This window comes from Sceloporus occidentalis, unplaced genomic scaffold (assembly GCF_023333645.1).
Source record: "Sceloporus occidentalis isolate IW3139 unplaced genomic scaffold, rSceOcc1.0.p SCAF_47, whole genome shotgun sequence".
Classification (NCBI taxonomy): domain Eukaryota; kingdom Metazoa; phylum Chordata; class Lepidosauria; order Squamata; family Phrynosomatidae; genus Sceloporus; species Sceloporus occidentalis.
The window spans coordinates 6,194,222-6,216,710 of record NW_028317027.1 but is presented as its reverse complement, the minus strand read 5'-3'; the positions used below and the strand labels follow the sequence as shown (position 1 = coordinate 6,216,710).

Here is a 22,489-nt window from a genome sequence, read left to right as displayed (position 1 = left end):
GTGAATTTTATTTCTTTTATTTTCTTTTGGATTTGTTGCACTTTGTGACCCCTTTGTGGTAAAAAAAGATATATACACACACACACACACACATATATATATATATATATATATATATATATATACCGTATATATGATATAGTAATTCATGCAAGTAAAAAAAAATGACATAATATTTTTACTTGTGTGTCTATGTTTATTAAACATATGCATTGAATTGACTCTGAGAAACACACTCTCTGAATGTCTCCCTACCATCTCTGCAGACATGCTCCCATATGCATCCATTTTATCTTCTTGTTCTTTATTTTTTTGTTCCTCTCTCTCCCGTCTTCTTTCTTTGTCCACATCTCTGCGGACATGACCTCCCGGTGAACTTCTGCAAAATGGCAGCACTTCCGGTGACATCCTCCAATTGGGGACGTTCTCATTAGATTATCTTTTGGAAAAATGGCAGTGCTTCCGGGCACACCCTCTCCCCCGATCTGGGAGAGAGCATGTCACAGGTAACTCCAGCATTTTTGTGGAAGTTCACGGGTATCTTTCTGCTAAATGTTGGAGCTTCCGGTCTGATCCTCCAATCGGAGTAGAGGATGCCACCAGAAGCTTTGCCAATTAGGAGCTTTTTGCTTTGTTGTGTTCGTTTCCTGAGGGGGTTTTGCCTTGTTTTCAGAGTTTGGTACAAATTGAGAAAATATAAAAATTTTGTTACATTTGCGATTTGTACGAATCTGAATGAACAAGTCCATTATTTATAACTTTTCAAAATCCTACATTTTAAAGTTCTATACTTTCTCATTGCTCCCCTTGAATCTAATTGGTCGCCTTACACATATAAGAGAAATAAGAAGATCAAAGACAAGTTCAGTTGGTAGCTGATTAACAATGGGGATTTTGCCACCAACTCTTGGTTTGGCTCTAGGAGCCAGAGTCAACTGTTTTTATTCTAGTTTTATTCTGGGTTTGTTGAGCCTTGCGATACACAAACATACATTTATACACTGTGACACCTTACAGTAACACACACGCTAACATTCTGTGCTGATGTACACACAAGCTAACACCATACACTAATACACACGCTCTAATACTATATGCTGACATACACACTCATGCTACTGCCATACTGTAACATGAACAACACCATACAGGCTAGCACCACATTCTTATACACAGGTACACATACACACCTCCACTGGCTAACACTATACATATATATATAAATATAATTACACACTGTTAGCACTACGGACACACACACACACACACACACGGAATCTGGCACTACAATACCATAGACATACTGACTCTGGCACTATACATTTTCACACATACTTAATCTAGCAATGTACATCTAGACACATGTACGCTGATACTACAGTATACACACACTCACAGACTGATTCCAGCACTATACTTATACACACTGACTCTGACACTTCAGTATACACACACTTGCAGACTGACTCCAGCACTATACATATACACACATACACACTAACTCTGGCACTACAGTACGCACACACTCACATAACCCCCCCCATCCCCTTACTTTGTGAAGACCAGCCACCCCCCTGCCTATCCTCTGCCATTTTGAATCTGGCACTGTTATGCTTTCTTGCGGGAGCGCAGTAAGAAGAGTGCCGCTACACCATGCCCCCACAGGAAAACATAGGGTGCCAGATTCATGATGGCAACCCAATAAAACCCTGCCAGGAAGTGGTTTCTAGTCGCCATGGTGACCTAGCACCCGAGGTTTACCAAGCCCTGCAATATGTTGTTTAACAAAGTTTATACTATTGTAAACAACATTGATAATATTTATTCTCTGATTCTGAGTAATCAGTAGATTGTTTAAGGCAGTAAGTGTGCTCTAGATTTGTATTTTTACGTAACATATACATTTTTTTCCGCTATATACCATCTCACATTTATCTTGACAAACATGGTCATAGATGTAATTTGGCAACAAAATGTTCCATGTAACTGGCTCCAAAACCTATTGAAGTCTAGTTACCTAGCTCTGCTACAGTTACTTACTGCAGTACTTAAATAACAATAGCAATGGGTATTTGGAATATAGGCAATTTAAAATGATGTGCAGCCATTGCTGGCTGAAGTTTCAACAATTGATTGACCTTAATGTTTTTCCAGATATAACTATGTTATACAATCATTACAAATGACTAGATACTAATAACAACAGAGATAACATTTCATATATTTCCTAATAATTTAATTATAACAACGATGCAATTAAATTGGAAATAGGACAAGGTAGAGCCAGAAACATAATGAGGGAAATGGGAATCTTTTTTTGCTGATGAGCGTCTAGATAAACTGAATTTAATTACTCAGCAGACACATAATAGCTGACCTTATCATGACGTTCCTATATATATTTAAGGTCTGCCTAAGACCATTCTAGTTCTGCACATCAGCTTCCATCAAGACGTGACCTTCCCAAGCTGAGCCGTTTACAGTTGCAAACGTTTTGCAAAAGTTTTGACCAGGCAAAACCCAGGACTTGCTATCCTGCTATCAGACACTGGGAAGCTTGGCCGCTCAACATAAATATTTATAAATGTGAAACATAAATATAAGTACCGTATTTGCTCGATTATAAGACGACCCCCCAAATCTGAATATTAATTTAGGAAAAAAAGAAAAAGCCTGAATATAAGACGACCCTATAGGAAAAAAGTTTTACCAGTAAATGTTAACTCATGTAAACTATTTTTTAATAAAAGCTATGATTGAGAAAAATATTTTGGTTCTATATTTCTATATTTCCTTCTATTTTCCAACCTGCCCCCCCAGTTATGCACATCTGCCCCAGAAATGCCTTATACCCCCTATATGCCACTGTGCCCCATGATATGCCTTTTAACCCTCTAAATGCCACTGTGCCCCATGATATGCCTTTTAACCCTATATGCCACTGTGCCCCATGATATGCCTTTTGACCCCCTATGTGCCACTCTGCCTCCAGAAATGCCTTATACCCCTATATGCCACTCTGGCATTAAAGGGGTTAAAAGGCATATTATGGGGCAGAGTGGCATATAGGGAGGTTTAAGGCATTTCAGGAGGCAGAGTGGCGTATAGAGAGTTAAAAAGGCTCTTCTGAAGGCAAAGTGGCATTAAGGGGGTTAAAAGGCATTTCATAGAGCACTCTGCCTCCAGAAATGCCTTATGCCCCCCCCCAAACTTACCGGTGCTTCTGAGTCCCCTGTTATGTAGCTGGGGCAGCGTGTAGGAGGTGTGGCCGGAAGGAGGTGTGGCTAGCAGCGGGGGTTGTCTGCATCCATTACGCAGACCTTCCCCGACTGTCAGAGAGAATTCCCCGCACCGGTGCCGGTGCCGCACCGGTGTGGGGAACTCTGATCTTTGACAACCGGGGAAGGTCTGCGCGATGGATGCAGACAACCCCCTCTGCTAGCCACACCTCCTTCCGGCTGCAGCGTAAGTCATCTACACGCTGCCCCGGCTACACACCGGGGACTCAGAAGCACCGGTAAGTGGAGCGGGGGGGGGGGACAGGAGGATCCAGGTCTCCTGCAGCTGCGGGGGATCTGGATCTTAGTCGTCTCATAGTCAGACCTATTTGAGGTCTGATTATAAAACGACCCCGATTATAAGACGAGGGGTATTTTTAAGAGCATTTGCTCTGGAAAAAACCTTGTCTTATAATCGAGCAAATACGGTATTACCCTAATTGTTGCCAGTTATGAACTTACCTAATAGTTCAAAAAGTTGTTCAACTGGCCCCCTTTTCAAAGAATTATATTTGATTTTGTCACTAGGTTAAGAAATGCATTGCTATATATTTTCCTAACAAAATGTTATTTACAGTGATTATTACAAATATCGTCAAACATATTCCAACTTTACTCCAAAAACTATAATGGAGAAACATCTCACATTGACAACCTGGATGTTATAGAGAAGACATACAAGACAGATTGGTGATCTAATGAGTACCTAATTACCTACTTATTTTTATTCTGTACGGGAGTTTCTCTAGGTAACAGAACAATAAGCAGCTTATCAGTTGTATTTCTTATGACAGCTGCCCAAAAAAGTTAAACAAATGATTCAAACAGCCACACACCAAGAAAAGTAACAAGCTTGATTCCAGCAGTTTAATAACTGCCCAAAGCAGAATGGAAGAACACATTTTATTTTGACAGGATATTAGGGCCCTAACATTCACAAATGCTCCTCATACACAGTCATAATCATTGATCACATTTACACACTAATGCTATATGAAAGTTATTTCACACTAGGCTTCCTCTAAATCGAGTGCCACAAAGGGGATTAGTGGTACTAATCTGCTTTAATCTATTTAATCTCCATTTATTGATACTTCATGTCTTATAAATATACTATTTATGATATAAACTCTAATATATTTTATTGATATTGTGTCAGATTCAATCTTTATTAAATATTCCATAAACATTGTTTTCATAACATTTTCTAAATATTATGGACGTTTAGCCACCATTTTTAAAGAACATGACCTCACCATTTCACAGTTCCTGAATGTAAAATAAGGATATGATTAAAAAATATATAATACTGTAGGTCTGCTGACTAACAAATCCTACTACAATGTTTTCTCATGTTGTTAAAATGTATATAGAATATTCCCGGATGTACATAAGGTTATCCTAAATTATAAATAAAAATTATTTCAAAGAGGGAGAAAAAAGCTAATAGTGTGAGAAAAATAGATTCCTAACACTGTAATCCGACGCTCGGGATGCACCTCAGCTTCATCAGGGTGGGGATTTACTAAGCGAAAACCTGGTTTTGGCGCCAGGATTTAATAGCAACTCTATTGGTCACAGGCAGGGGGCTCGTCTGGTATCAACCAATGAAGAGCAGCTGCCCTTTCCCATTCATTCTTTAGTGTGAATGCAGTTATGTCATTGCTGCTGCTTACTGTTACAGTGTTATACATTTGTTTGATTCATAGGTTTGCTTCTGGCGATTTATATGAATGATCTAATGCTGTCCCTCTAATATATAACACTAGTATAACACTGTAACAGTTAGCAACAGCATTGACATAGCTGCAGCTGCTCAGACTCTTCATTGGTTGATGCCAGACGAGCCCACTGCCAGCGACCAATAGTGTCGCTCATACAGACCTTTAAATCCTGTCGCCAAAGCCGGATTTTCCGCTTAGTGATTCCCTGCCCTGATGAAGCCGAGGTACATCTCAGTGAAACGAGCATTGGGTAGAGTGTTAAGGATTTATTTTTCTCATGCCATTAGGTTGTCTTTTTCAGGTTGGGATGCTGGGGATATATTTTTCTAACAATATTAGCTTTTTCTCCTTTGTGGATTCCCCTATTAACCCCTGCTCTACTACGGAAGATTAACCCCTGCTCTACTACGGAAGATTTAAGACAGGCTAGAGGCAGTGACTTGTATGGGGGAAGAGACCAGGGAGATTAGCTATGACTATTTTATGGATTTTGTCTTAACTAATAGGCTAGCCTAGTATATATATATATATATATATATATATATTCGTGTTGTGTGTCTTCGTGTACATTTATCCGCTGCTATATTTGTTTGTTCGTTATTCAGTTTGAGGAATGAAGACGCAACATTCGTGTTCGTTTTCATGTTCCCCCGAATACAAATGCCCAAGTCTAATAAAGACTAAGTCAGGTTCCCGGGCATTTAGCCTCGCTGCCCCTACACTCTGAAACGCTCTACCCAGCTCAATCAAAGAGTTTATTACAAACTTTAAATAAAAGCCAAAGATCCTCTTTTATCAGGCATTCAGTCAGCTCATCTGCCCATCAGAAACCCTCAATTTATATGTCTTTTTATATGTTGGTAAAGCGCTTTGAGTCTCACAGGGAAAAAGCTCTGTAAAAATTGCAAATTATTATTATAAACAGTGGTTAGTCTGTCTTATGGGTAATTCTGCCATGTTTACTCTATTGTCACTCCAGGAGAAGACAAAAGCAAGTAGATAATACTCTGTCACTGTTTAAATGCAGAGCACATCAAAGTGTATCATCCTTAGTGCACAAGAAACAACTAGAAAAATGTAATACAAATACTAATTTGCTTCTACTCTTCTTGTATAAAATAGATCTTACAATAGTGTGTCCTTAGTCGTCAATGTCCCTGTGTCTGTGTTTGTTTAACAACTGTTATTGATTGCTTCGTCTCAAATGGAAGCTCTAATTGCACTTCACTCCTGCATCGTTTGACATTCATTTACAAAACAGTAAGTTCATAATTAGCATTGCATCTTGTTGAGCTTGCCAGCATAACCTAGAATAGTATGACTGGCAGCAAGATAAAATTAATGATAAAAGCCTTTGAGAATTCTAGCAAATTACAACAGAATATGACATACTTCTTCAGACACGCATGTAGCTCACTCTTCAAAAAGACATTGACTACAGTTAACTCTTGCAGTAAACATTGCTCTTGCTTGTTTAACCCTTTTTGCATCGATAGTAATGTTTAAAGTCTTCATTTGTTGGGGTGATCACATTAACTCAATCATGATGTCATGGAAGTTATACTATTAAGTGAGTGACATGCTTCTGTACGCATGCTGCTACTGACTGCTTTGTGGTGTCTGTCCCATTGAAACCAGTAGCGCTGTTGCATGATCATGATCACAGCAATCACAATATTAAAACTCCCACTCTCCCTGCCTTACCATTACCATAAGACTGGAAGTGAGGCTGTTATTTTTATATTGTTTTGGGGGCTTTGGTTATAGGTGGACTGGGAATTCAGAGTGGGTTTGAGAAGATTATTTTGTAGGAATAAAACCATTAAAAAATTACTTTCACCCACTTTGTTTGTGATCCCAATATAATTGTGTTTTGACCCTGTACTCATTTATAAAGCCAGTGTCCTTTACAGGATGTAATTTGCTGACATTGTAATTACTATTATTTAAATCTGTCAAAAATATAAGTTTAGAAGGTTTTGTCTTCAACATAGCAAATAGTGATCCCAATCACAAAGGAACCAATTTACAACAGGTATTATGAAACTCTTCATTGACCATTCACTCTAGATTGCAGATTCCAGGAACTCGTGTATTTCTGAACACATTTATATTGATTTATTTCTTTTTTTTCTTAATTTGCATAAACAAGTCTGCTTTTTTTTTGCCCCTTAGGCCTTCCAAGCAGAAATTGCACCAATAAAAAACAATGTAAACCAAGTCAATGATCTTGCACATCGATTCACTGGAACAGATATCAGCCTGTCACCTTACAATTTAAGTCGTGTGAATGAATTGAATACAAGGTGGAATCTTTTGCAGGTAACTGAAATACATTTTATTATATTCAAATATCAGATACTTGGGTTTTCTTGTTCAATGTAGTTTATTTGAGCAGTGGTATGTGGATATTAGACATGGTGTTATATTTCAAATATATAAAAATGTTAACATTAATTGTAACACGTGGCATCATATCTAACATTCCATTGTATTTTTTAAGTTGGTGTTGTGCCTGTATATATAAAGATATATAAACTGATGATACATCACCTTCATCGGATTAATGTAGACATTGCCGGGATATATAGTGACTTTACAATGGTCTATGCTAGATGGGGAGTTGGCTCCTAGGAAGGCGATCTAGTAGACCCTCTTTACTGATCTGCTCCCATTCATGCACATTTGCCTTAGCAAATCAATAAAATAAAAGGGTGGATTTTAATGTTCACAAAAGAAAAGGAGAAAAAGTATGGAAAAACAGAGTAAACTGTTTGCCATGAATAAGTATCTACATCTGTATCCATAAAGTATTTGATGTGATACCTCTCCCAAATCAATTTGCTAGCCCCCAAACACTACCAGTGCTGATTATATGCCTGTGACACATAACAAGCTCTACCTCAGCCTCCTACATAAACAGCCTTTCACATGAATTCCATTATATTTTTAGTTAAGGCAAACTAGCTTTCAAAATAAAATTGTAATATGTAACTATGTTTAAAACAATTTATCGTGCCTCTAAAAACCATAATAGTTGTATAGTTTATTCCCAAGTACTTTTTATTCTCTCTTTTTTTTATTATCATATTTATTATATTATTTTATGCATGTCTACAAAGTTTATTGGTCTAATTGAAACTCACTCCTGTATCATTTCACATTAATTTACAAAACAGTATGTTCATAATTAGCATTGCTGTTTACTGTATGTTTAGGCAGAACCTCCTAGGGTAGGTAAAATGGCACCAGGGGGAAGTTATAATAAAAACAATTCACAACCTTTGAAGAGTTACTAATAGGACTACAAAGCTGGTTGTTTAAAAATATACTGTATGTGTATTATATTTAACCTGCTGAAGGGCGGTTTATTTTTATTTTTTATTTTATAAAAGTCTGTATATAGCATAAAACCCATACTGTTTAACGAAAAAGTATTCTCCTGCTCCCTATTCAAGAAATCTATATACATAATGTTAAAGCCTTTGGACTCAGAAATGACCTTCCCACCCACTGTTATCTCTTCTCTGCTGTCCTCCATCGGACTATTTGATTGCCCCCAGGTCACTATACAGGTGTGGCTTCCATACATTTTACTGGCTCATAGGAAATGAGAATAACATTTCACATAAAAGGGACAGTTTTCTGAGCCTGACACCCTTACTAAAGTGGAACGGATATTAAGGCACTCCGTATTTACTTTAATATGTATTTTTCGAAACGAAATAAAATAAAAGACTTACTGATTTATATCGCCTTTGCATGTGCAAGCAGTGTCCCAGGTTCATGCATAGAACACACAGCAAGTGTTGATTGCCTTTAGGTGGGCAGCTGTCACTAGTACGGTGAATGAGTATGTTACTGCATGAAATACTGCTTGTGTCCCCGAAACATATAAGGCTATAACTACCCCTTTAAGACAAGTTCTGTCCTAGAATATGTGCTCTTTTTTAAGGGTATAATTGTGCTGTATTGTTGAATTTACAATACCTGCAACCATTTGCTATTATCAATGGCTTACTAAGTGAACCCACTGCACGAGGAAATTCGGTAAAGCTGCTTCATAAATAAAAAATCCATTTAGAAAATAAAGTAGCAATATTTTATGCAATTAAAAATAACATTAGTTTGTTTTATTAACATTAATGGATCTAAATTATTTATTATTCTTTTTGGTTGCATTAAAGCGGTTTTATGAGCATACCAGAAAAATATAGTAAAATATGCATAATCCATAATGTCAAAGGACTGAAATTTTCTAAAATAACTACACATATTAATACTTTAGCAGGAATCCTTTATTTTGGCTGACTTCTTCTCTCACTAATAGTTCTACACATTGCTAAGTGTTTATGTGCTTTCTCTGTCAATATGGCCACCATTTCTATTTTAATTCAAGAGCTGTGTCTGTAAGTAACCTGTATTTCCCATCTAGTCAAAAATCTAAAAAAAATTGTGACCTCTTTCCTTCTTGTTTATCTTGTTATTTCCGTGGGAAAGTAGATTATGTAGCCTGGGGTATCTGCAAACAAGTATTGAGGCTAATAGCAAGGGAATAAATCCTTGCTGTCATTTGTAAATGTAAACATCCTCTTCAGAACATCAGTCTGCTAAATTGCATGATTTATATATTTTTTGGTGACATGGACAAGTGAATGAGTTTGGCTACAATTCTTGTGTCATCTCATTTCAAAATCACAGAGAAGAATTATCTTCGCAGAAGTCACAATTACATTGCTATCTCACACCTTTAAACAAGAAATGGATATTATTCATCCTTGACATTACCCATTAAAATTAGAAAGTCGATTGGAACATAATATGATATTGCAAAGAAATCAAACAGAAAACAGTCTGTGCTTCAAATGGATCTTCTTTGGTACTGGGGTATATATGAATTATAACATTTACCATTTGTGTACTGGAGCATTGTGTACTCGAGCCAATGGAAGTATATGTTGTCATCATGGTCATGTTGCTGGAAAGGTATTGCAAGTGACAAAGCATTGGTGGCCTAATGTTAGTACTTTGAGATGAGTCAGTGGATCTATCATCAGGGACCAGAGTATAGCCAAACCTTATCAACCTGATAGAAAACTTTAAGGTTCTAGGTTCTTCTAGGTTTTTCACTGTTATTTACCAGACTAACAAGAGTCAGAACCTTGTTTGGTGCTCACATGTCTCAAGGATTAATCATCTGACCTTGAGCCTTGGGTCAGAACGCTTTGGGAAGAGAAAGATGAACCTGATAGGAGGTTCCTATAAAGTAAAGAAGAACAAGTGAATACCCCGATGTGCTCCATGAAAGGTATGCCATATTGATCTGGTATAAACACTCTACAAAGTGCTGGTGATTGACAGATATTGTGTATATATATGCTGGACTGTTTGCGGGGGCTTATTCTAATGGTATCTAGTAATCATAAGGATTGTGTGCAGCATTCTATATGCTTTTAAAAATGGATGTCATTTTGGAATAAAACCTGCACTAGATGCCATCTTTTACTTGTGCTCTTATTATTTTTATTTAATATATCATTTGAAGTTTTTCAGATTTCTGTTTTCCAGCTCTGGCATCAACTAAAGAAATAGCCAGAACTTTATCTGCAGAATATACTTTTAAACCCCTACAGCCAGGAAGTTGAAAAATGCTTCCAATACTCTACCTGCAATGTTTTAACAGACAAGACTCCAATGCTAGACATTGTTTAGAACATAGCTTCTCTGTAGAGTTATTATAATTATTATAGAGCAAACCAGCCATTTAAGAAGCAAGATGAAAAAAGTGCGGTGATTTATATTTGAACACCTTTAATTAGAGTAAGGGATATCATGGGATGTCAGCATTCCATTTCAATGTTAATTTGTGCATTGGTTTCTTTTCCTTAACCATACCTGTGCTTACCGGTGCTTCTGACTTCCATGTCATGTAGCCGGGGGACCGTGTAGATCCCGCGCACTTACGTTGCAGCCGGAAGGAGGCGTGGCTAGCAGCGGGGGTTGTCTGCGTCCATCGCGCAGACCTTCCCCGACTGTCAGAGATCAGACAGCCCCAGCTACACACCGGGGACTCAGAAGTACCGGTAAGTGGGGCCGGGGGAGACAGGAGGATCCAGGTCCCCTGCAGCTGCGGGGGATCTGGATCTTAGTCATCTCATAGTCAGACCTATTTGAGGTCTGATTATAAGACGACCCCGATTATAAGACAAGGGGTATTTTTCAGAGCATTTGCTCTGAAAAAAACCTTGTCTTATAATCGAGCAAATACGGTATATATATATGTTTGAATGCATTTATAATGTATACATATATAATAATTAGGCTGTGGCTGGTGAAACCTCTAGGTCATCATCAAGTGCAATTATCTGTGCGCATCACCTGCGACTGTAATTAAGTTAATTCAGCAGTAATTATTTCATGGACAGAAGATTAATACAATTTACATATGCTCAAATAAAAAGGTCAAAATATTCATATGTCAGGAAATGATGATTTGGTGATTTTACAATAGGACAGCATATTGTTACTTTTTGGTGCTTTTCACCATGTTGTTTGGGATAGGTTATCCTTCTTACTTAAAGTAAGATCATGTAAAAGTAGTAAGTTCTCTTTTCTCTCCTTTATGGAAGAATAATCCTTCCATCGAAAGCACTTCCATTAATCACAAACGAAGACAAGGTGCTGCTGCAAGCCAGCCAGCCTTCAATCACTTTTAGGTTTCTCTTGTGCTATTTCTGATTGTGATTTAAAAATATATATATATACATATATATTTCATGTTTTGGTACTTACTGCAAGAAAAATGATAGGTAAGCACATAACACTAAAATCCTCCAAATCTATCATGCTCACGTGGAATTTAGCATTATATTGCGTTTCACATCGGGCCGTCACTCGCAAAGAATTATAATCCCGGAACTACCCAATAGTTAAATCTGTTTTGTCCTCACATGTCTTCGTATTGTCCTTGGCAGTATATTTATTACCTGCTGTGTCACTGAAACCTCAGACTGTAAAGAATACCTGGTTGAGATATCAGTTTAGATAAAACAATGAGTTATTGCCGTATGAACGCTTAAATGACCTTGCCAATTTTATCACTTCTATGCAAAACTCTGCCCTGCTAACCAATGGCGATAAAAAATAAACACACTTCACAGATAATATTTTTTGCATAGGAGGAATGCGAGAGGAGAATACTGAAACAAGCTAAGGCTCTTTGCTGTTTAGTCTACAGATTCTAATCAATGGAAGCTAAGAATGGATTCATAATGACCATCTAAATTAATGCGTAGCAGTGTAATCCATTGTATACTAATTTCCAATTCCCCTAATATGTTTGTTTACCATTTTTAAGGATCTATATTTATATCAATATACTTTTCAAATATATGGACATCAAATTTGACAATAGATGAGTACCATTTGGCCCATCTAGACTGCTTATCTTTAAATTAAGTTTAAGTTCCTGATTTTTTAACTTGTTAATGCCCCAACAGGGCCGCCATCAGATATTTTGGGGCCCCTTACAGAACACATGGTTACGTTACATTTATTTATATAGCGCCAGCAGATTTCTCAGTAAAATTCTTTAAAGTCATGAACAATAGTAAATTGGTACAAAAGGAGAATAGGGCCCTGCTCTTGCAAATTTACAATCTAGTTGTGGTTGAAGCGAGGTGAAGCAGTGGGAGAGGAAGAGTTGGTCGAGTCAGAACTGTAGAGTTTGTTGGTTGTTCAGATGGCTTGATTAGGAGATTGGCTGAGATAGAGATGTAAAATTTCCGGAAGCCATGAAAAAAACAGGAAAAAAAGGAAATTTTCATAAAAAATAAAAAAAAAATGAACGAGTGGAGTAGTTTTACAAATTTGAAATGATTTTGTTACACTGGGAACATGAAATGCAGTGTATATAAAAATATCATGCTTGAAATAGTAAAGCTTATTTAGTAAGTAATAAACTACATTTGCTTTTTAAAACTTTATTATTTTATGTTGTACATGGAAAAACAAGGTTTGTATATGTTAAGAACATTTCAACTATACATGAGAACTGTAATGCAACAAAATAAAAGGGTGTGCGGAGTTGTTAAGGGCTCTGTAGGTCAGGGTCAGTATTTTGAATTTGATTCAGGGTTTGGGGAGCCAGTGGAGTCATTAACATAGTGAGATGAGCAGATGAGGAACGGTGACAGAGCTGTAGTGTTGAGGACGGATTCAACTGGTCAAAGGTGGGAGACCAGTTAGTAGGGAGTTGCACTAATCCAGAAGGGATATCACAAGGGAGTGAATTAGTATTTTGGTGGTTTTGTGTATGAGGAATGGGCAAATTTGGGGGATGTCTTTCAAGTGAAGAGGGCAGGATTTGGTATGTGAGGGATGAAGGAGAGAGCAGCGTCAAGTGTGACACCAAGGCATTGAACTTGGTCAGTTGGTTGGATGCCCTGCTCCCCAACCTTTTAATTTACCCTCCATCAGACTCTTTTGACTGGAAAAAAATTATGTTAAAAGTGAAAATGTGTTGAGAATACCTTATACCTAAAGCATATAGTTATATCCCATGGCATATATATGTAAGTGGTGGTTGCCCTAGTCCTGGCCTAGCCATAGCTATAACTGCTATTGCATTTACGCAGTAATAATGACCTTTCAATGCTCCACTTCTTTGAGAACGAAAGCAGATTCTGTTATTGTTTGGGAGACTGGACCATGCATCATTTCCAAAGCTTTTTTAACAGGCTAGAAATGCCATAATCTCCACAAGGGCCATTTTGACCTTATCGTTCCTGCAGCTGTAACGGAAATCGGTCCGCAGCTGTCCACAGCAGTTTAAAAAGTTAAAGCCTCAGTATTGTGTTTTATTTTTTTTGTTTTTTTATAGTCTACTATAAAATGCAACAGTATAGCGGAACGATGAAAGTAAAGCTCCTTTGATTAGCAAAATTTGCAACCTAGTGTCTTCCTTGCAAGACAGTCTGGTCAAATAACACCTATTATTGATGAGGGTAAAGCACATTATTGTAGGTTATAGAGCTGAGCTGGCAGGCGGAGAGATTTTATGGCACAGTAATGCCATTTTCTTTCTCCCGCTGCTGTTTTAGGAAAAGTTTGATGCTTGTTGCTCGGGAGACAATTGTGACCAAGTTTTTGTTGTCTCCCACCGGAGCCTACATCTACATTTTAATCCTATATGATACACAGTAAGAGCCTAAGAAGCAACTGTGAATCAGTTTATTTTATATATATATAAATATATATTATAAATTATATACATAATTTGGGTGGGACTATCCCTTTAACTTTTATCGAGGACCTTATATTCGAGTGTGCTGCGTCCTAGGCTGCACTTTTGTCTAGGCCTTGATACACAGACAGAGGGCTTTCTTTTCAAGGAGCTTGTAACATTTCCTAGCAGATGTTTTCCATTCATTTTCTATTTGCATTGCTTGAAATCCGGAGGATGAAATAGCATGTATTGACACAGCATTAATTCACATAACACAGAGGGTAATTTGTCATGCTTTAGATACTTTCCCTGCTAGTGGTGGATTCTGCAATCATTTCAGCCGCACAATACAGGATTGGACTGGGTAACAGCAGCAATGCATGCCCTGTACAAATAATTACATTTCCAAAACATCTGCGTCATTACTGATGTGATTCATCTTGAAGTGATATATACAGCTGTGTTTCCTGTTTCAATTAACAATCCCTTAATTGCATATCTTTCTCTTGTTACTAATTTACCTAATGTATTCATAATTAAGAATTTTTCTATTTCCTACCAAAGGTCTATCAAGATAGGAGTGATGCAAAGGAAAATAATGTTAACTGGCACGGCTGGGAGACCCTTCAACTATAATCATATCAGATTGTGCCCTTCACACACTTAGAGGAACTAATTATATTAGCAACACTTTTATTTCCATAACAATTAAATAGATATTCTCCCCAGGCTTTATCGTAGATACTTGTTTTTTTTTTTATTAATTAATGGCCTTGTATTCATTTGCATACGGTATGTTTCCTTGCTTGCAATAGATTTGTACTTATATAACGTGAAAGATCATTACCCCTTCCATAATATAATCAGGAAGTACAAGACATGTATTTATGACATCACTGTTGTACAGTGACATATTCTGGCTTAGACCTTGGGATGTAAAGTCTAGAGATGGAGCAGCCCCTCCTTTGTGAAACGAGCCTGTTGCTCAATGGGTCGCTGGTATCTTCCTAGCTGGCGAATTTACACTACAGAGGAACATGCTGAGGTGCCACTGTGTTCATGGCTGTCCTTCTGAATAGAGGTCATTGGCAGGGCCATCTTTATACCTGATAGTGCCTGGGCAAGCTTTCCAAAGTGGCACCCTGTGCTTGACTGCAAGATGGAGGTCTTTGCCACTGACCTCTCCACAACTGCTTCCTTCATATACCAGGGCACCAGCAAATGATGAGGCCTCAAAGCAAAAAGCACTCTCAGAGAGGTCTGTGCCATTAGACCTCCAGATGGAGGCGCCTGTTAAGGGGCCCAAGGGGCATCTGTCCCTTTTGGGTCAACAAGGTCTAGTCTCACCTCTCTCTCTGGATTAATACATTAAATGCTGATGCTACAATTGTCATCTATTTTTCCTTCATTTTACCTGTGCTTTCTCAATAAACAGCCCCAAATGATTGTCGGGTATGAACCATATTCCTTGTCCAGAACAAATGTGCATTCTTAGGGTACCAGGTTACCCAGGACACATTTCCAATATTTCCTTGCTATTCATTAAACAATTACCTGAATGTGGAGCGTCCAGATTAATAACACTAATTTATTTAACAAGATAATTAATGATCTCTCTCTCTATATATATATAGATATATATATATAAGTCAGGTGCTAAAAAGGAATTACAAATAAAACTAGTCAATGGGGATAAGTATATTGATTTGTGAGTTCTCCTTTTTTTTTTTTTAACAGTGTTTACGTATAATATTGCTTGCAGCTTTCACAATTATCTAGATAAATTGAAAGAAAAGACTTCAGTATGCATTTTCTTCTCAATTATCTTGTGGTTTACGGCTTCGGTACAAGTCCTTAGAAATGCTTATGCTTAAATCCCGTTGGAAAACAAGAAAATCCTTTCTGACCTCTGTAAAATGCGCATTAATCCTTTATTTTGTGAAAACGCAAGTACTTTTTTACTTAACATATTTTGTAGCTGCTAGTACCATCTCAATAGGGAGTGCATTAAAAACTGTAACTGCCCTTAGTTAAGATCCCTTCTCTATGGAGGACAAGAAACCTACTTTCATCTAGTCTTAAAAGACGCTTGTGTTTGATTTTCATAGCTTTAGGTGTAATAAGCTCTTCTGAAATCTCCTTACACAAGCCTTTGATGTATTTTTTTGTAGGATGGAAGTTCTCACCATTTCTTTAGAAAAACGACAGTTGCATTTTTTTTTTCCTTTCAGTAGTAGACTCTACCTTATTTTCATTAGTATGACATTCTGAGATATTCAGAAATTCTTAGTAGTACATTTTTTTTTTGTTGTGGTGTTTAGATCAGAGCCTTAACTAGGGCTTTTGGCACCTGGGGCAACATCGAAGATCTCAGCCTGTGTTGACGTCATGTTGGCTTCTGTAGGGGGGGAGCAGGGTAATTACCAATGGGCACCTTAAGCATGCCCCTCACCTTGCAGGCCTTGGGGCAGCTGCCCCTTTTTTTCCCCATGGCAGTTAAGGCCCTGGTGTATGTAGTTTTAATAAATACAGTTGCGCTGTGCTACTAAGAAGAACCAAACATAATGAACATATTTCCAAAACGTTGCACATTGTATTTAATTGACAGCTCGTAATTGCTAAAGAATGTCCCAAATTAACACAAAAATCTACATGCTTTATTAAAGTGTTCATATTTTAAAGACATTGTTATTTAGGCTTTAAAGCTGTAAATGATATAGGAAACATCTTTTTTTCCAGGAACAATATAATTATCTTTCTCAAAATAAACAAATGTAAATTGTAATGTTTAAAGTGTTTTTTGGTATGATTTAATTTTAGATAGCAGCTTCATTAACAACATTTGTAAACTGAAGTAGGCATTTAATTAAATGGCTCTACATATATTTTGCGATTTAATTGGTTTGTGTTTTCAGTGTACCAGGAGCGAAAAATAAATAAAAACCCTGTAATCCGAAAGTTCCGAAAAAAAGTAGACTTTAAGTAGAGAAACATAAAGCCGCCAAATATGCCTGCGCTAATAGATTCATCCTCAGAAAATGATTATGCGTTATGTTCTTGATTTCAGTTTTATTTATAGATGTGGGATTAATTGAGCTATTACATAGGGACTGATTTCTGCCAAGGTCTACCTACCTTGTACCCAACTACAATTATTCTCTCACTTGCAAACTTCTGAAGGTATAGTAATACATTACACTTATGCTTTGAAATTGTTTGAAAAAAGGAACGCACAATTTTTCCTCTCTTTTGGCAACTCTCACTTTAAAAGGACACCCCAGCCATCATATGCTCTTTAATGCATGTAATAGCAAAGCTTCCTTTTTAAATTACGGTTTTTCCTCAATGGATATGCCCCTATGGAAAATTGCCATCTGGCTGAATGGATCTCATGCTTATCAATCCACACGCGTGGGATACTGACCTTTACCCAGCTCCAGTGCTGGCTTGCTTGAGATATCTCCTAGATACATAATAATGAAATAACACAAACTACTGTAAGATTGAGTATAATATGCACTTGGGTATAACGCAAAGGAGTAACGGAAGTATGGAGACAATACTAGATGCATTCTGATGACCTGTTCATTAATAGGACTGTACAAAGACCAAGAGGTCACCCAATGAAATGAGTTCTTTACAGTAAGAACAATAAAGATCACTAAATATCCCAGATGTTGTGCTATCAAATTCAATAAATGCCTTTAAATATGGGCTAGGTGATTTTTTTTGTTAGCAAAGAATATACAGGGGTAAAATTGGTTTTAGCTTGTTGATCCAGTGAGAAACCATTTTGGGGACTACAAGAAATGCTTCTCCTATGTGAGGCATAAAAACATTTCTAGGACTGCTATAAGTGGCATTAACATGTCGATGTTAATTTCAGTGTGTGTTTCTGTCTCTGTTAATATCTTTGGGGTAAAGTGATAGACTCATCATAAATTATCTCCATAACAAAATAAAAATACCAGCTGCAGAAAAAGACAAAACTCCTGACGGCATAATAATTAAAGTCAGTAATTAAGCGTAAATACGACAAAGTCACAACAAACACTGGCACACTTAAGTGTGATTGGCAGGCTCTTGTAATTAAGTAGCCAGGTTTCGCTTACCCAAGTTTACATAGATGATGTATATAGAAGACTTTGGTTGCCAGAACATTTAGGGGCATATTAGCACAAATACCGATCATTTAGCAATTTAGGTAAATGCTTTAAATTTAAATTGCATGAGATTGACACATTTACTGTTTCCAGTCCTCTAATTACCGTGCATAAAATGGTTTATGAGCGAAACATCTGCCTACTTATTTGACCACCAATCTTTATGCCAGTGCTTTGTGGTTTACTAAACACAGTTAATTGGTGTGAAAACTTGAATGTCTGTGGAATATATATGATAAAAACAGATTGTGCTTTTAAACCATCTAATGTAATATCATTATAAAATATATATATATTTAAAAAAAAAATGTATTTAATAAGGCAAAACATCTCTCCTTGAGGTTATCCTAGACAGCATCGTACATGTACGTTATCTAGCCACTGTGGCTTATATGGAAAATATTGCCTATTGGTCTCCTTGTGATGTTACAATACTGGACCAAGTTAGAAAAAAGTCAACTTTAGCGTCTGAACTTTTAGCTTCTATTTAATATGGGTCTTGTGCATGTGTCTTCTGCACGTAAATGCATTTAGCAGGAACACATTGGAGGATCTGATCACCTAAGAGCGCCATCTGCCCCTCCCCATGGTTTTGCGGCAAGGGGACTGACGCCCTAGGCCTAGTCAACTAAGCACAGAATGTGTTACAGAACAACGTATGGAAGACGTTCCATATTCCCCTCTTTAAACACCAAAACCTATTGCAAGGAGAGCACGTAAGAAAAAAGGGTATATACAAAGTAAATCTTTATTAGACACTATGATTCAACTACATATAAAAAAATATATAATATAAAAGCATCTCGGCACCAAGACACATATAGGAAGGTACATATGAACAGAGGCACAAGACTACAGGAACTAGGATGGAAATACGTATGTATATGAAGGCAGAAATAAGAGAAACAAGGATGACCAAAGCGATAAAGTAAAAAGGAACAAATGAAATAACATACAACAATGGTACATCGGTGCTCAAAAGCTACTAACCAAACCTAGAAGAAAGGCTGAAAACAGCAGAAAGCCTGGTAATGAATGGTGCCAAATCCAAACGTACCAACCCCAACGTACGTTTCGCTGCAATGAGCTTCGTCTTTATCGCTTTGGTCATCCATGTGTTTCCTATTTGTGCCTTCATATACATACGTATTTCCATCCTAGTTCCTGTAGTCTTGTGCCTCTGTTCATATGTACCTTCCTATTTGTGTCTTGGTGCCGAGATGCTTTTATATTATATATTTTTTTATATGTATTTGAATCATAGTGTCTAATAAAGATTTACTTTTTATATACCTTTTTTCCTTACGTGCTCTCCTTGCAATAGGTTTTGGTGTTTATATATGTACAGTGCACGTACCTCTACCACCATTGGTAGTTTGTTCGTTTTTGGTGACTAATATTCCCCTCTTTGTCAATATAGGAAAAACATTGAATATCATTAGAAATATTTTTTCAGAAAACTAAAATCTCATCAATTGATCTTTTTATGCAATTTACAGAAGATTAACTTTTTCAACAGTTTTGTTTAACCTTGGAATTTAACTAAAGAAATGATTGACACATTATGGAACATTGGGTGCTCTTTCCACAAAATAATGAGTTTCTTGATTATATCAAAGGTCGATAGCAAATATAAAGTATTCACTATGTTATGATCCCAAAGAAAAGGAAAATGGAGTCTCATTGTGCTTGTGTTACAAAGAGTGTAAAATACTCAAAAAAATGTTTTTTCTTTTTTAACAATAACATATTTTATATGATTGACCACTCTAAAGGAACAGTTAGCTGACCCAGGCAACCTCACCGACGAAGAACTCATATTAAAGTACTTTAAAATGCATTCTTTACTGGTAGAAAAGTTGCGTACTTTTAGGAGAAGCTGCAGCTTCAGAACGGAGTGGATTGAAAATCCTACTGTGTCCTAGTTTTCACTCCACTTTTGACTGACTAAAGCAGCTGTTCAGTAGAAGCAATGTGCTTCCTTTGAAATAAAGGGTCGTGCTTTCTGCTCACGCAAGTGGATGGTGTCGCTGGAACTCCTGTGGAAGGGAGTCCTGGAGCTGGCTGAAGGTCCTTAAAGTGCATATGATGGCTGGATTATCCTTTTAAAAATAATTTAAAAAAAAAAATCTTTTTCCTCTCTGCATACCAATGTTCTAGAAAATAATTCTATTTGACAGCTGTTGTGAATGGCAGCGACTCTGTGTTATAATGCAGGGTTTCAGGGACTATTGTGCAGACCAGAAAATTAGTTATTTTCATCAGTGTTTTTTCATCAAGAAAAATATGAAGTTACACAGGTTTTAATAGAACCCTCATCTATAATATAACCGTCAGTTTAAATCGAGCAGTACCTGGTACATGATATGTGTTTTCATTAGTAATTTATGAGTGTTTATAATTTACAGCCATGGTTGGTGCTGTCGGTATACAGCTTTGGACTTTTCCAAAAGATAATAGTTAATTCATTTCCAGTCTTGTTGATTGATATGATCCTGTACGATTCTAAATTGTCTCTGACACATCCTAGCACTGCTTTTCTTGAGAAATACACAAAAAAAAAATCAAAAAAAATCTTGGAAATAAAACAGACAATACACCCACATGTAATTTTAAATGGTTCTTGCAAGCTGTGTAAATTTACTTATAATTGCTTAAAGTGAATAAGGTTATTTTAAAAGAAAAGTTCCCTAAAGATGCTAGCAATTTTGTACTGCTTAATGTTTATTTGAAGCTCACTCGTTCTTACTTAATTTACATTAAAAGTGCATTCGTTCTTGTAAACATGTGGTTGTTTCCCACCATGCAATCACTTAACCATCTTTTTGAATGCACTGCGCAGAGTCTAGCCTTTGCAACGTATAATAAAACAACCTTCTGGTTAAAAGGCAAAAAATCTAATGAGCAAAATAAATAAATGAAACAAGAATGTGAGGAAGCATGATAGGGTTAAATTAGTCTGATCATAGTGTTTAGCTTGTCCACTAAATCCTGTGGGTGGTATGATGATCTGCTATACCTGTAGATGTTTCTCATACATTTCTCCGTCTGTGTTATATGTACCCCTTGGAGTACTTTTCATACAGCTGAAGGGTACTTCAGACCTTGTTGAATTCCATTTACATTTAATTTGTTGGCCATGGCATGAAGGGGGAAACCATATCAACCATTTTCAACTCTTCTGACCACAAGAAAATGTATGAGTGCCCCATTCCCATCTCTTCGTCAGTGATGGGTTGATCATGTAACTCTTGGGTATGAATAACTCATCGCAGAGGTTTTTAGAGTATTAAGAACATACCGCACTGTGAAGTTTCTGGGGTTGTTTCCCTATTAACTATAATTATAGGCTTTCAACACCTAGCCTGTCTAGCTGCATAATTTATTTCAAAACACTAGCAAACTGGAAACAATTGAGACCTTTGAGGCAGGGCTGAATGATTTCCAATTATCACAACAGATTTGCAATAATTCTTAACATGCAATCCCACAGGCACAAAAACTTTTCACATGTTCTCTAACACCTACTCAGAGGGCATGAAGAGGACCGGGTGTGCAGATGTACTCAATATATAACATTCTCGTTGTACGGCTGTAGCCGAGGGGTTTACATCATAGCCCTTGGATTTTTTTTTTCTTCGTTTCTCGTGCAGCTGTTTCAGCTGCCAGAATAATTTTATAAAACACAGTTGGGAGATTCTAAAGCCTGCTTACATCCACTCTCTGGTGCATCTCTGCTCTTTTGTTTATGTACAAATGCCCCTTTTCATTTGCCAAGCATTGTTGGTTCCAAAGTTCCACCTGTCACCACTAATAATGTAGAGCTTGGCTGTTTATCCCAACTCTAGAATTCATTACTAGGAGGTCTGGACTAGACTGCACCGAATGGTGGTTTCCCATTTCAATATGAAATATATAAGTTTAAGAACGTTCCAATTCTTATAAGTTTGTGTGTCCAATACACAGCTGGGTACAACAACAACGATACTGCATCACCATGTTAAATGCTGTCCTATTTTATCATGAAGCTCTATTAAATATGTGAATGACACTATAATTGCTTGGTTCACTTAACTTTAAGAAGAGCATATGAAAGGT

General features: G+C 37.0%; 1 protein-coding gene across 1 annotated transcript in view; it reads left to right on the top strand.

Moving 5' to 3' along the window:
- Positions 1–22,489, top strand: part of LOC149289279 (dystrophin-like) — an 874,963-nt gene that overhangs the window by 670,562 nt on the left and 181,912 nt on the right. Inside the window, 1 exon segment of the mRNA XM_089490922.1 lies at positions 7,178–7,324. Coding sequence (XP_089347048.1) covers positions 7,178–7,324 — 147 coding nt within the window.